The sequence below is a fragment of the Neofelis nebulosa genome, chromosome 16 (assembly GCF_028018385.1).
Source record: "Neofelis nebulosa isolate mNeoNeb1 chromosome 16, mNeoNeb1.pri, whole genome shotgun sequence".
In the NCBI taxonomy this organism is placed as follows: domain Eukaryota; kingdom Metazoa; phylum Chordata; class Mammalia; order Carnivora; family Felidae; genus Neofelis; species Neofelis nebulosa.
Window position 1 is genome coordinate 27,233,592 of NC_080797.1, and position 15,511 is coordinate 27,249,102.

At 44.5% G+C, this 15,511-nt stretch overlaps 1 protein-coding gene across 17 annotated transcripts in view; it reads left to right on the forward strand.

Annotated features, from left to right (window-relative positions):
- PITPNC1 (phosphatidylinositol transfer protein cytoplasmic 1) overlaps window positions 1–15,511 on the forward strand; it is a 274,896-nt gene that overhangs the window by 243,785 nt on the left and 15,600 nt on the right. For all 17 annotated transcript variants that reach the window (XM_058705661.1, XM_058705675.1, XM_058705670.1 and 14 more), the window contains 2 exons: window positions 7,356–7,511; window positions 11,055–11,118. In XM_058705661.1, coding sequence (XP_058561644.1) covers window positions 7,356–7,511; window positions 11,055–11,118 — 220 coding nt within the window. The remainder of the gene's footprint in view (window positions 1–7,355; window positions 7,512–11,054; window positions 11,119–15,511) is intronic.

Consider the following 15,511-nt stretch of genomic DNA (forward strand, 5'->3'; position numbering starts at 1 on the left):
TTCGTAATATTGGAGATGAAGGTGGAGCGTTTACAAACTTCATTTGAAAATAAAGAAACCTAGAAATGAAAGTTTAAAACCTAAAAATAATCCAAGTCTTATAAAGAATGAGTGAATCCTATCACAGAGGTTTTTTGAGTCAGGACCAAAATAGTACAGAAGCTATAGAAGCACAAACCAGAAATTTAAAAAATTTAAAAGGTTAGAAGAAAGGTCAACTGATGTGTGAATGGGGCGATTTAGTCATTTATGTTCACAAACTCAAGTGAGAAAATGAAACTGAAGAAGATGATTTCAAGTGCAATGGATATTAGGAGGTGCATGGGCAAGGGTGGGGGATGGGGAGAACATGACCAAGGAGAAGGGTTTGCAGTGACCAGAATATTTCAGATAAGACCCGGTGGTTTGATTTTTTTTCCGTCCTCACTTAAAGGCATTCAGCTGGACGTTCATTTCTGATCTTGAGGGGTTTAAAAAAATTTTTTTTAATGTTTATTTATTTTTGAAGGAGAGAGAGACAGAATGTGAGGGGCGGGGAGAGGCAGCGAGAGAGGGAGACACAGAATCCGAAGCAGGATCCAGGCCCTGAGCTGTCAGCACAGAGCCCGATGCCGGGCTCGACCCCACAAACTGCGAGATCATGACCTGCGCCGAAATCGGACGCTCAACCGACTGAGCCACCCAGGCGCCCCAGATCTCGAGTTTTGATTAAAGGAGTCCTCCGGTAAATCCTCTCTCTTACCTCCCTCCCTCTCTTTGAAAGTGAATCCCTAATTATAGGCCACGTATAAGATTTACTAGATGAAATCAGCAGCTGTAGATATGACACCAGACTTGCAAAAACATCAACCCACTGTTGCCATAAAAAGCCCAATTGTTAATTGCTTCTTTGGCATCTGGCTATAACAAAAACACCCTTTGCTGTTTAACATTGAAAGTAAATGTAGTGGAAAGAACATTTGGCCTAGAATTAGGGGAGCTGGGATTCTAGTCTCCTCCTTGTGACCTAGTGCTTCTGTGGCGTGATCCGGAGCCACACATAGATGTTGGCATCTGCATGGTTTTCGCTGTGCAGACGTTACTTTTCCAGTCTTCTTCAGAGCTGATGGTTGCCGTGAGGGCCTGTGATTCTTCACTGTTTGGGAAAATGTGACCTACCAGCGTTCCCTGCTTAATGTTGCAGAGTCTCGCTTGATTTCTTGAGAAGCCCATGCCTAGAACGTATATGAAGATTCGGGAACAGGTACCATTTCAAAGTCAAGTAGTTGCCAGCCCAAGAGGCGAGCTAAGGCTAGTCCATGAACCAGGGCAGGGCGCCGCCGGATGGCTCCAGGACCTTCATCTTCAGGCCTCTCTCGGACTCCCTGCACAAGATCCAAGACGCATGAAGGCAGTCAGGCCACAGCCATGGCTTTTACCCCATTCCCCCACCTCCTGTGCCTGGCCCCTTGCTCTGTTTGCAGGGTCCTTTGTCTCCCACACGTCTGCGTTGCTGAGAGAGTTGCCTTCCCGCCTTCCGCCACTTGCTGGCTCCGTAACTGTGGTTTGATTACCCACTCGCAAACTCAAGAAGGACGACGTTCTCTCAGGTTCTCAGGGGTTTGCCTGTGTGTATTCTGGTCGGCCAAAGCATGGAGGCCATGTCTTCTAAGCTTCAAGCTAGCTGCTGTCCAGGGGCACCTGGGTGGCTCAGTCGGTTAAGCGTCCGACTTCGGCTCAGGTCATCGTCTCACGGTTCGCGGGTTTGAGCCCCACGTCGGGCCCTGTGCTGACGGCTCAGAGCCTGGAGCCTGCTTCGGATTCGGTGTCTCCCTCTCTCTCTGCCCCTCCCCACCTCGTGCTCTCTGTCTCTCAAAAATAAATAAACGTAAAAAAAATTTTTTTAAAAAGGATAGTTACTGTCCATGTGCTGATAATTATACTCCTCATTTGCCTTTTGTTGGAAAGTTAGTAGGCGGGTGGCGAAAGAAACCAAGCCTCCTTGTTTAACTCCAGCTCCTGTCTGTTAACTCACATTGAGTACGTGGCAGCTGTAAATTTTTTGACCAGGCTTAGCTGGGCAGGTCTTCTGTTCCTCACGATGTATGTTTGGACTGAAATATCCAATTTGACCTGTTCCCTTGCGTGCCTGCTGGCTTCTTAGCTGGAATGGGTGGGCACTTCTCCGCAAGGCTATCTTGGGCTTCCCCCCCAACATGGTGGGCTCAGAGTAATCAGACCAGACTCCGTACGTTGTGTCAGGCGTCCGGTTACTAGCTTCCTTTAGAGGCCTGAACTGACAGAGTTTCTCTTCTGCCATTTGCAATTGGTCAGAGCATGACCTAGGCCAACCTAGATTCAAAGTGAGGGGAGATAGCCTCCATCTCTTGGTGGGAGGAACAGCATACTGGCACAGAGAGGGAAGGAACTGATGGAGGCCATCTTTGGAGATTATCCACCAGAGACTCCCTGGTGATACCTCTTGATTTATTGGTTTTCTCTTTCTATTCTCAATGGCGTTGTAGACTGTAGGAACATGGGGTAGGCAGGAATTAGTCCCGTGGCCTTAAACCATCAAATCTCCTACCAGCAATTCCAGGGTACTTTGGAAAAGCATCAGTGGCTCTGCCCTTGACTGCAGGATTGGGCATGTTACTCAAACACATCTGAGACTGCCTTCGGAGTACCGTAATAGCTAACGTCAGTTGAACACTTGCCATGAACCAGACCCTAGGCCTGTGCCTTTTTCCTGAATCATGTTATTATTAAATTAACATAATCTTTCCAGGCCTGTATGTATATTTCAGTAGTCGTTTCTGGGCTGGTTCGGGTGATAAAAACACAGCATGACAATATTGGTATCAAAGATTTGAAAATGCTACCCATACTCCAATCTCCAGCTATTCTTTTCACAGAACACTTATTCCTATGGGATACTTACTGTGCCTTCTCTTTTCCTTCTCTCTTTCAGAATCTCTTTTGCCAATTGAGTATTCCATTAATTATATATTTGTCCCGCTCTGGTCCCTGCTACCTCCAGGCCCAATGTCTTCCTGCAACCGATGCCAATGAGGGACCCGGGGGAAGGTCAAGGAATGGAAATCAGCCAAGTAGAGCGGATTCCACCATGGTTGGAGGGAAGTGCTCTGTGACCACACACAGCCCACACCTTCCAGGGCGTGCGAATGTGCACGCGTGCGCACACACACACATACACACACACACAGCTGCTGCTGCCCTCCCACACCCCTCAGGGCAAAGAAACCAGGTCAAGGGAGAGCATAATGTAATATCTGGTTCTCTACTGTGCCCACATTGTGCGTTCAGTAAATGCTTAGGATAATGACTGTTCTAATATTACTTTATGCAGGACTTTCAGGAATCTCAGAACTAGTACATACCCTGAAAAATCCGACTAAGGTAGCACGTGGCATTTTTATACTGCATTTGTGTGTTTTTCACAGCTTTGTCGATACATGATTTACATAACGTTCACCCATTTAAGGGGTACAGTTAAATGGCTTTTAGCATATTTATAGAGTTGTCAGCCGTCACCTTAAACCTGATTTTAGAGCATTTTCATCAGCCCCAAGAGAAACTCTGTCTCCATAGCAGCTCACCCCAGCTCAGGCCACTACTCTGCTCTCTTTCTCTGTAGATTTGTCTACTCTGGATATTTCAGATAAATGGAATTATGCGATGTGGCCTTTGATGACTGGCTTCTTCCGCTTATTGTAATGTGTTTTGAAGTTCATCCGTGCTAGAGCATGGATCAGTGCCTCATTCCTTCTAATGGCTGGATAATCTTCCATCGTATGGATGGACCACATTTTGCGTATCCATTCGTCAGATGATGGACACTCGGGTTGTTTCTATTTTTTGCCTATTAGGAATTTGAACATTCATGTGCAAGATTTTGCATGGACATAGGTTTCAGTTCTGTTGGGGAGGTATCTTGGAGTGGAATGGCAGAGCCAAATTCACTCCGTATTAACCTTTCGAGGGACTACCCGGTTGTTTTTCAAAGTGGCCACACTATTTTATATTCCCATCCTCGAGATGTGAGGGTTCTAATTTTTTCACATGCTTGCCGGCAGTTGTAATGATGCACATAGCATTTTTCACCTGTCTTTCACTTTAAGATTTACCCAAATGTAGCTGAGATGGTGATGCCCAGCCATGTGTGTGTGTGGTGGGTCCAAACAATTCAGGCATTCATTCAACAAACATTTATTCAGCATGTGTTGTGTACCAACATCATGGGCATTCAGCATCCACTGGGCTCAAGATGACTGTGGTCTTGTGGAAATGGGCAAGCACACCAATGATGAGAGTCCTTCCCACCTGCCAGGTTCGTGGCAGAAGAGGCTTTGGAAGCATAAAGGAGGAGTGTTCATTCGGAACCACATAGGACAGTGTTCTGGGAGGAGGGGACCCTCAAGCTGAGTCTTACAGAAGGAAAAGAAGAGTGAGGCAAAGTGGAGGAGTTGGCTGGGGAGAAAAAATTTCAGGAAGAGGAACTGACACTTGCCTAGAAGGTTCTGGAGCCCTGGAGCATGGGGATGCAGGAGCTTCATAAGGCTGAAGGGAAAGGTGTGGCTTTGGAACAGTGGTCCAGAAGAGCTGCTAGAAAGGTAGGCAAGATCATAAAGGGCCTTGTATTTCATGCCAGGCATTTTAATGTTATCCTGAAGTCATGGTGCTGTAGATGGATTTTGAGGAAGGCAGCAATGGGATTAAGTCTTCATTTGGGAGGTCACTCTGGCAGCAGCATGGGGAATGTCGGCTAGAGGCAGAGGCCACAGGGGCAGGGAGGCTGTGGGCTCTGCCTGGACGTCGCTGAGGGCCCGGCATCAGCCTCGTGTGGGAGTTGGTCTCGGGGTTGTGCTGTGTTTTCCGGGGGAGCCACAGTTCTGGGAGTGGCCTCCGCAGCCAAAGTCTTGTCCGCAGGAGGCACGCCAGTAAAGAAAGGCAGGGGCAGCCTGCCAGCCCCGCAGAGCCAAGCCAGACGTCCCTGCCAGAGCCTCAGCCAGACCCCAGTGATAACACTCTCTTTAGTTGTAAGGATCCTGCTTGCACCTGCTGGACCTACCCCTGAGGCACAGTCCGGGCTGAGTTAAAAGGGCTGGGCAGCCCGAGATAATCCAGTTCCGTGGCTCAGACTACCTCCCTTCCTGCACAGGGTCCCCAGGTCTCTCTTGGGCGGGGGGTGGGGGGAGCCTCATTCTGCTTTATCTTGTGGCCTCTGCTATGTTTGGGGGGCTCATTTCCTCCAAATTCCTACATCCCCCTGAGCAGGGGCAGGGTTGTGGTAGAGGGGAGCCCCAAAACAGAGCTGGACAGTAATCCCCAGAGCAAAGTCTTCTGTGTGTTAACGAAAATTCTCTCCTACATAAATTTTTAAACATTTTTTTTAATCATACACGTTGTACACCTTAAGCCTACACAGTGTTATCTGTTACTAACTCTAAGCTGGGAAAATAAATAAAAATATTTTTAGGTGTATATATGCATTTTCTCTTACTTTATTAATTCACACATTTCTTCTGAGGTATCTCTGAAAAATAATCCTCTGATGAGATAAATCAGAAGCTGGGGCACCTGGGTAGCTCAGTTGGTTAAGCGTCCAACTTCGGCTCAGGTCATGATCTCACAGTTTGTGGGTTCGAGCCCCGCGTCGGGCTCTGTGCTGATGGCTCGGAGCCTGGAGCCTGCTTCGGATTCTGTGTGTGTGTGTCTCTCTCTCTGCCCCTCCCCTGCTCGTGCTCTGTCTCTCTCTGTCTCAAAAATAAATAAAACATTAAAAAAAAATTTTTCTTTTTAAATAAAAAATTAAAAAATTAAAAAAAACCCAGAAGCTGATTTCCACATGGCAATCATTGAGGAAATATTAAATGGTTAAACATTACAACAATTTTTTTAATCTTTCTTATTTATTTGTTTCTTTGTTTTTAAATATTTTATATATTTTGGGGGCACCTGGGTGGCTCGTTAGTTTAAGTGTTCGACTTTGGCTCGGGTCACGATCTCACGGTCCCTGAGTTCAAGCCCCACGTTGGGCTCTGTGCTGACAGCTCGGAGCCTGGAGCCTGCTTCAGATTCTGTGTCTCCCTCTCTCTCTGCCTTTCCTGTTTGCACTCTGTCTCTCTCTCTCTCTCTCTCTCAAAGATAAATAAACATTAAAAAAAATTTTTTTAAGCTGTTGTGAATATTCAAGTACAGTCTTTTGATGGACAAATGCACCCATTTCACCTAGAAATTGAATTGTCGGGTCATAGGTAGGTGCATATGCTTAGCTCTTAGATATTTATACACATTGTTGAGCAATTGTCCAAATTTACACACCCAGTAATGGGTTGGACCTAAAAAAAATTTTTTTGTAAAGTTTATCGAACCTAAGGTCAGAGAAAATACAATGCAGTGGCACAAATCTGGCTTTTTTTTTTTTTAATGTTTATTTATTTCTGAGAGAGGGAGACAGAGCACAAGCAGGGGAGGGACAGAGAGGGAAACACAGAATCTGAAGCAGGCTCCAGGCTCTGAGCTGTCAACACAGAGCCCGACGCAGGGCTCGAACCCACAAATCGTGAGATCACGACCTGAGCCAAAGCCTGTTGCTTAACTGACTGGGCCACCCAGGCGTCCCAGCACAAATCTGGCTTAAAATCACGTTTTTGAGGGGTACCTGGCTACCTAAGTTGGTGGAATGTGCAACTCTTGATCTCGGGTTTGTGAATTTGAGCATAGAGATTACTTAAAAATAAAATCTTTCAAATGTGAATAAATAAATAAATAAATCCCGTTTTTGACATGTGAATAGGTGAGCTATCATTTTGCTATTTACTTACACCGTAAGCCCCTCTTTTGATTGAGATGTATATAATTCCCCCTTTTAATTAAGTGTACAATTCAGAGGGTTTTAGTGTATTCACAAAAGCTATGCAACTCCCACCATGACCTGGTTCCAGAACATTTTCATCACCCCAACAGGAACCGTTTTATCCATTAGTAGTGACTCCAACACCTGGCAACCACTCATCTTGCTGGTCTCTATGGACTTAACCTATTCTGGAAATTTCCTATATAAATGATAATTAAGGGGCGCCTGGGTAGCTCAGTCGGTTGGGCTTCTGACTTCAGCTCAGGTCATGATCTCGCGGTCTGTGAGTTCGAGCCCCATGTCGGGCTCTGTGCTGACCGCTCAGAGCCTGGAGCCTGCTTCGGATTCTGTATCTCCCTCTCTCTCTCTCTCTGCCTCTCCCCCTCTCATGCTCTGTATCTCTCTCTATCAAAAATAAATAAACATTTTAAAAAAAATAAAAAATAAATGATAATTAAGCTTTAAAGTTATCATTTCTTTGATGTATCCTTTTCAGGATCCTAAACACTTCAAGTCAGAGAAGACAGGACGCGGCCAATTAAGGGAAGGCTGGAGAGATAGTCATCAACCTATCATGTGTTCCTACAAGCTGGTGACCGTGAAGTTTGAGGTCTGGGGACTTCAGACCAGAGTGGAACAATTTGTACACAAGGTAAGTGAATAAACAGCAGTTCCCGGACTGTGGACACAGTGACTTGTTTTTTTGTTTTTGTTTTTGTTTTTTTAATGTTTGTTTATTTTTGAGAGAGGGGAGGGCAGAAAGAGAGGGGGACAGAGGATCCGAAGCAGGCTCTGGGCTGACAGCAGAGAGCCTGATGTGGGGCTTGAACTCACGAACTGTGAGATCGTGACCTGAGCCGAAGTCGGATGCTTAACCAAGTGAGCCACCCCGGCTCTCCGTGACTGTCTTTATTGTCAGCTGGAGTGCACAACGCACAACACCTGTACAGTGCTGAGCCAACACGAGCCAACTGCATCTAGAAAACCCTGTTTTCGTGAAAATGCATCTTACATCCAGGCTTAATTTGATGTTTTGCGCTTCATTTCTCATTCCGTGACCTCCGTGTCTGTTGGATGAGTATATTCAGGAAATTAACTGAATTTAAAACATACTTCTCCCTCTGGCATCAGGCTAACCTCGTTGCAGGCAGAAGTACTTGTACTTGGTACTTGGGTACTTGGATTCCAGGCAGAGGCACGGGGCTTATCTGTGTGTGCAGCCCCCAAGATCATTCTCACTCAAAAGACCCTGCAAATATAGACACTTAAGGTAGAAGACGCCCCAAGAGAAAACACGATTGTCCCCTAGATGGTGCATCTCAGTATTTCTGGTCATTTAATAATTCCGTTACCAAAGAATTATTAATAGCCTCGAAACACAGATTTCAACTGTATACCCACTTTAGCTAAACATGTTAATTGTGTAGCAGGAAATCATCACCTGGTGATGACTTAAGTTTGTTAGGGGCTTCTAGTATGACTGTTACCCTCATGGAAACAAATGGAAAATGTAGTGTTTTGCATTACCCTTTGTAATGCCTCCCATTTTCATAAAAATAAATACTACCCACATTGTCTCTACATTCCAGATAGGCTGGATATCTGTTTATTTTTCCACTTAAAAACTGATAAAGAATAGCTTTCTGAAATTCTTTTGGGGCCGCTGGAATTTAACGTTAATGCACTGAGCTTTGTGTTACTTACTTAGACGGATTGGTCTACTGAGATTGAAGGCCGATTGGCAATAACACGTATACGTTTTGAATTTAAGTACAAAGGAATAGATTGAACCTGGGCTCATGAGAATGGCAGACTCTAGAACAGATCTGAGAGCTTTGGTGTGTTTTTAACGGAGAGGTGTATCGTTCTTCTGCGCTCTAGAGCCCTGTCGGCCCAGCCAGAGGTGGGAGCCACGTGAGAGACACATAGAAATCAAGTTTTGGGGACCACCTGTTTCCCAGCCGTGTCCCAAGCGATTAAGCGGGAAGACGCTCCCGGCTCTGTGTCTAACCTGGGCTGTATCTTCTTTGACTTCCTGCACTATCTCTACCCCCTTATTTTTTAGCCCAAAATGATCTCCTCTTCTCGGGGCCACTACACAGAGCACTTGTCATATCCTCCTTTCTCTTCTCAAAGCCTATTTAGATTGCTGTAGGGCTTATTGTGTTTCTTTTCTCATCCGATGACTTTGGCTAGTTTTGAGATTCTGTTTCTTTACAATACCTGTAGGAATTATGCTCTAGTAAAAGGCATGCCCGTTTCCAAATATAAGGAAGTGTTATCTACACCCCCTAACCACACCTGCTGTGGCCCATGAGCTGCTAATGAGTATAGGAGGCTAGTATTTGCATGCGTTTAAAGTACCAGGGATGCCTTTCTCTGAATACTTTTGTTTTTTAAGAATCTATTCACAGTTAAGGGGGAAAAAAATGTTCGAAAGCGAGCCATTAGCACATTATTGAATTCTTGGTTCCAGCAGACAGCTGTGTTGTGCTTAATGTAATAGGGTATATTTTACTGATGGCTCGATGCCGTTCTTTTCATTTCCATGAATTTGACAGTCAGCACTTGAGTGTGTATGGTTTCATGTTGTTTCTTATTTTCGTGACATATTTCCTCCTTCCAAATCATAAAAGCCTCACCAGCTATCCAGAGGCATGGAGAAATAAACACTTCATTATAAACGCTTCCCTTGTTTCTGCAAATTCGCCAGATTAAACTCCTTCATTTATTGAAACGTGCTTGAACCTTTCGTGAGAGGTTTTTGACAATTGCTGGATTTTGTTTGGCAGGAAGAAAGGAATGTTGAAGGGAGCGTGTGCGTATCCAAGAAACGTAAAGCGGCATATTTATAGAGGACAAAAACAGCACCAGAAGATTCATAAATAAATAAATAAATAAAATTAAAACTCATGAACAGTGTTACACACAGGCACACGTATACACACAAGCTATATATACATTATCTTTCTTAGTCTTCTATTGCCATTGCGTGTCACTACAAGAAACAATTTCCTTCCTTTTGTCTCCTAGCCAAGCTTACCATCCCCATCTGTTCTATACCTGCTGAGGTCTCTTTATTTCGTCTCTTTCTTTTTTTTTAAAAAAAAATTTTTTGGGGGGCGCCTGGGTGGCGCAGTCGGTTAAGCGTCCGACTTCAGCCAGGTCACGATCTCGCGGTCCGTGAGTTCGAGCCCCGCGTCAGGCTCTGGGCTGATGGCTCAGAGCCTGGAGCCTGTTTCCGATTCTGTGTCTCCCTCTCTCTCTGCCCCTCCCCCGTTCATGCTCTGTCTCTCTCTGTCCCAAAAATAAATAAAAAACGTTGAAAAAAATTAAAAAAAAAAAAAAATTTTTTTAACGTTTATTTATTTTTGAGACAGAGAGAGACAGAGCATGAACGGGGGAGGGTCAGAGAGAGGGAGACACAGAATCCGAAACAGGCTCCAGGCTCTGAGCCGTCAGCACAGAGCCCGACGCGGGGCTTGAACTCACGGACCGCGAGATCATGACCTGAGCCGAAGTCGGCCGCTTAACCGACTGAGCCACCCAGGCGCCCCTATTTCGTCTCTTTCAATAATACTTGTGTAAACTGCTTTTTTCCCCTTCTGTTATGTGAAAGTCACTCCCCAAATGATATTTCTTTATCTCGTATCCCACAACTTCAATTACATTTTTAAAAAAAAAATTTTTTTGTCAATATTTAGGTTATTTCCTCAGGGAAGAGTTAAGAGTTAAGTGCTCTTTGCTTAGAAGTCACTTGCTATCCAGAAAAGCATTCTTGATTCCCAACACCTAGGACCTCCTTGCACCAGCGAGACACACACCGTCCCACAAGCGAAAAGTTGAACCTGTTTTAGGTAAAGATAAATGAAAAGTCTCAGGGTAATGAGCTGAGAGATCCATCCCAGCCCCTGCTGTACGACTGCCAAGTAAGGTTGTCCACAATGTATACACTCCCAGTCCAAGTTTCAAACAAGATGAAGAGATTAACTTACAGTGAGTAGAGCACGCCATGGAAGGACTCGGGGCGAACGAGCCCGTATCTGTGTCCATGAGACTATAATTGCCGTCCCATGGACAGAGTGATTGAGAAATTTGTAATTGCCAGGATTCCTAGAATTGGGAACAACCTATTTTCTGGATCGTTTTCATCAGACGTGGTTATTACTTCACCTTCCTTCTTCTACTTTTTTAGGTGGTCCGGGATATTCTGCTGATTGGACATAGACAGGCTTTTGCATGGGTTGATGAGTGGTATGGTAAGTCACCTTCCCCACCTTCATCCCACCTGGCTTCAGATGCTACCTAGAAAGACACAACAAAGGCAGGACTATTCCGCCCTGAATTGCCAGCAGCGCTGTCTGTGGGAACATAACAAAGAAGAATATAACGATAGAAGCTTTGTCTCAAATAACCACGGTACAGCTGGCCCTTGAACAACACAGGTTTGAACTGTGTGGATCCACTTAGGCAGATTTTCTTTTTCACTAAACACAGTACACTGCTGTAAATGTGTTTTCTCTTCCTTATGATTTTCTTAACAACATCTTCTTTTCTCTAGCTTTCTTGATGGTAAGAATACAGAATTGATTACATGGAACATACAAATATGTGTTCGTCAGCTGTTAATGTTATCAGTAAGGCTTCCAGTCAGTCGTAGGCTATTGGAGGGAGTCAAAAGTTACGCATGGATTTTCGATTCCACAGGAGAGAATGTGTGTGTTGGCGCCCCTAACGCCCTAATTGTTCAAGGGTCAACTGTACTTAGTTATTGACTAATAAGTAGGACCTCCGTACCTTTGCTGCTGGCATACTTGAGAACACAAGGGCTCTGTACTTCTGTTCGATGGGTTTTAAACCCATCCTGATTTATCCCAGACTTCGATTCAAGATCAAAACTGTCTGAAGCATCATATCAAGTGAAAGTGAATCCTTGGATTCACAGGACACTTTGCAATACTCTTTCACTAAAAACCAAAGGATTCTGCAAGGATCCATAGGTGCCCCTTCATCCTAACTAAGACTGTTGTGGCTTTTTTCTTTTTCTTTCTTTCTTTCTTTCTTTCTTTCTTTCTTTCTTTCTTTCTTTCTTTTTCTTTCTTTTCTTTCTTTCTTTCTTTCTTTCTTTCTTTCTTTCTTTCTTTCGTTTTTTTTCATGATTTGGGAGGAGTTAAACAAGTTCTGCACATTTCCACTAAAAGAAAATAAGGTTTGCTTCATCCTGTGATGGATGGACCACCTTTTCCAGATTCGCAGCACTATCATTTCATCCACATGAATCTTCTACATTCCCAGAATCAGTCATCAGAGGCTCTTGTCCTTGACTATAAATAGAAATGAACACACCCAATTGGTGACTTGGGTTAGATCTGATTAGCCAATGAAATGCTGTCCTCCTTGGCCTCTTCCTAAGTCAATTGAATTTGTCCTCAGTGTAACCTACATTGCATTTTGGTGCTTGTCTGTCATTGTTCCACCAATCCCTCCCTCTTCTTAGCAGAAGATATCAAATCCACAATGAAAAGATACATTGGACTAAACAGGCAAAGAAAATGATTGTCATTAATGTCATTAGCTGCTTCGAGCCACATTTCAAAAGACCTTGTTCTGGAGGGCTTGGTCTGTGTGTGTATGTGTGCGTGTGTGTGTGCATTTTTCCCAGATCTGCATCTTCTGGAGAGCCAAGCGCATCTTCCTGGGTTTGTCCAAAGGCAGACCTCTGGAAGAGATTCTTTTGAAAGATCATCATTTGTTCGTTCTTACCGCACACCCCCAGGACACTGCTTATGTGTAGCAGATGTTGGCTTGCCACATTGTCATGATTTTCATAATGTCTCCCCAAGGCAGGTAGAGGGAGAGCCTCCTGTGATTACTTACCCTGATCATGAAACAAATATTTCTGCTTCCCCCCCCCCCACCCCATACACACACACCCGGAGCTTTTCTCAGCTTCTTAGAGAGGGCGCATAGACGCAAAAAATCCTGAAGACTTGCTGCTCTCTCTGAACTTTGACTTCTCTAAGCTCGTGGTGTCCTTGCCACCAACACTAAGAGAATATCAAAAGGATATTCAGAGAATAATTGGCAAGTGAATGGGGACCTGAAGGGCCAAGAATCTGACACTTTGAAGACGAAGAGACAGGGAGAGCACTTTGATAGATTTCCTTCCAGTACCAGAATGCCATAGAGGTCTTTTCAGAAAAGGCAACATCAAAAAGGGTAGCTGGTTCCTGATTAAGAGGACAAAACACTTCAAGCCTGTTGATCAGAAAAGAGGGTTTGAGTAGAGGCAGGATATAGAAAAAAAAAAAATGTGGGTGGGCATCCAATGCCGAACGGCTGGGGTACAAAAAAGTGGGGGCTGATTCTTTTCTGTCTCAGGCATGCCAGAGCAAGGAAGAGACTTAAAGTCTTTTAGTCAAAAAAAAAAAAAAAAAAAAAAATCTCAGACCATTCCAGGGGGCCCAAAGCTAGACTAATGCATCAAAGGAAAATAGAGGCCTCCAGTCCTGGAGAGCTTTCAGAGGGAGAATGCCTACCTATTTACTCAGGATGGGTTAGGTGGACCTATTAACAACTCAAGGAGTCTATTGACAAAAAGCCTTTCTGTATCTGAGTGCAGAAAAGCAGTGTGTGGTTTAGTGGATGTAGATCATGGGGAAGCCATGTACTCTGCAGAGAAGGTCTCCACCCCCTGTATACACAGTCTTAGCTCCAACCAAAACAGGCAGCCTTTTCACTAGGCAAGGGGTCTAGGAACCACCCCATCAATTTCATGTAAATTACTGGCATTCTTGCCCCCCTCCCCTGCAACTGCTTGCCAGGAAAACTGTGGCTCCTTCCTTACACAGCTACAGACGGCTCAGTCATAATAGCCCTGCCCACAGAGTGCCTTCTCAGTCCCTTATTCAAGGTGATCCTAGGGACTGTGGGCCTTTCGGGGGAAATGGGTGTGTCACTGTCCATGAGGATGGCCCTTCAGTTTGGGCTACCTGAAGTTACTTATTTTTCTTTGGTCCCAGTAGGCTCAGTGAGGCTCTCATTAGTAGACACAGAAAAGGTCCAAAGTAAAAAATAATAATAATAAAAAATAATAATAAAGTTAAAATTAAAAAACCCTTGCCTATGGTTTGTAGCATTGGTGCAAAGTGAGGTCCCCAGGCCAACATCAGCCCCCACCTCAGGTACTTGTTAGAAATTCAAATTCTGGGCTCCTACGGAATAAAATACTCTGGGGGAATAGCCCAGCAATCCGTGGTTTAACAAGCACTCCAGATGATTCGGATACTTGCTAAAGTTTAAGAACAACTTTAAATCAGATTAGATTGCAAGTACAGCTTAATTAATTCAGTCCAAACAGATTAGAGAATGGTGGATGTCTTCCGGGCCAACTGGTAGGCTTCGGTGCCTTGTGAGAATTGGAAAAAGAACATCCTTCTGGGCCAGTTCAGCAGGTGATCTCAGCTTAGGGCTGAATTTTAGTCCCATTGGCCTCCCTGGCGATGTGTTTGTACCGAACACAAACTCTACGCCATAGGCAGTGGCACCCCTGAATGTCTTTCTCTCTAAGCTAACCACCTCCAGTGCTTAATTAAGAAGAAAGAAGGGGGGAGGGGGGTCGGTGGGAAGGACATTGTCCATGGTGGTTGATCTTCTCTTACCCAAGGATTAATTTTGTATCTTTTCTGAGTCTGAGCACGTGGCTGTCACATAACTATTTCCCTAAACAAATTTTATTCTGCTCATGTTCATTGTGAAGTGTAACCATGTCCACAAAAGTTTCACAAATCTGGAGGTATTTTGAGAGAGGCACAAAGAGGATTGCCAAAGAGAGGCTATGATTGAATGGAACTTCATGAACGTCTTTGAAATAGTCACCCTTCCAAAAAAATTATGAGACTGGGTGGGGGGTGGGGTGGGGAGGGTGGCATAGTCTTGCTAGTATAGATGAAAGTCCCTCATGAAAGTGACTTAGAAATTATTCTCCAGTCCCTAGAGCAGGCCTAAAAATGAATGGAGCTAGCCCAAGGTGGAGAAGGAAGCCTACTGAGAGACTAGACTGGCATTAGCTGGTTGAACTCACCAAGCCGGTATTTTCCCATGGCCTCCAGTTTCCTGAAGTATGAATTTCAGTGCCGTGGCTATGACACAACGTTTTATGTGTGTGTGCCATGTGTTCATTTTTCTGGGGAGAGAACTCCTAGTTTCTCATCAGATTTTCAAAGGGATCTGTGACTCTCTTCTACCTCCCCAAATTAAGAACTATAAAAAAAATCATAACCGTGTATTACAATTCTAGATCTTAGGGGTCTGAATTACATGGAAAGGGTAACTGACCAAGACTTGAGGATTGGCCACTTTCACTACAAAAAAAGTGGAGCCCACCCCTAAGCTATTTATAACAAGCTTGTATTGAATTTATAATCACTGTAAAGAGCTTTATTTTTCTTTTAATTTTTTTTGAGGTTTATTCATTTTTCAGAGACAAAGTGTGAGTGGGGGAGGGGCAGAAAGAGAGGGAGACACAGAATCCGAAGCAAGATCCAGGTTCTGAGCTGTCAGCACAGAGCCCGACACAGGGCTTGAACTCACAGACCACAAGATCGTGATCTAAGCCAAAGTTGGACATTCGACCAACTGAGCCACCCAGGC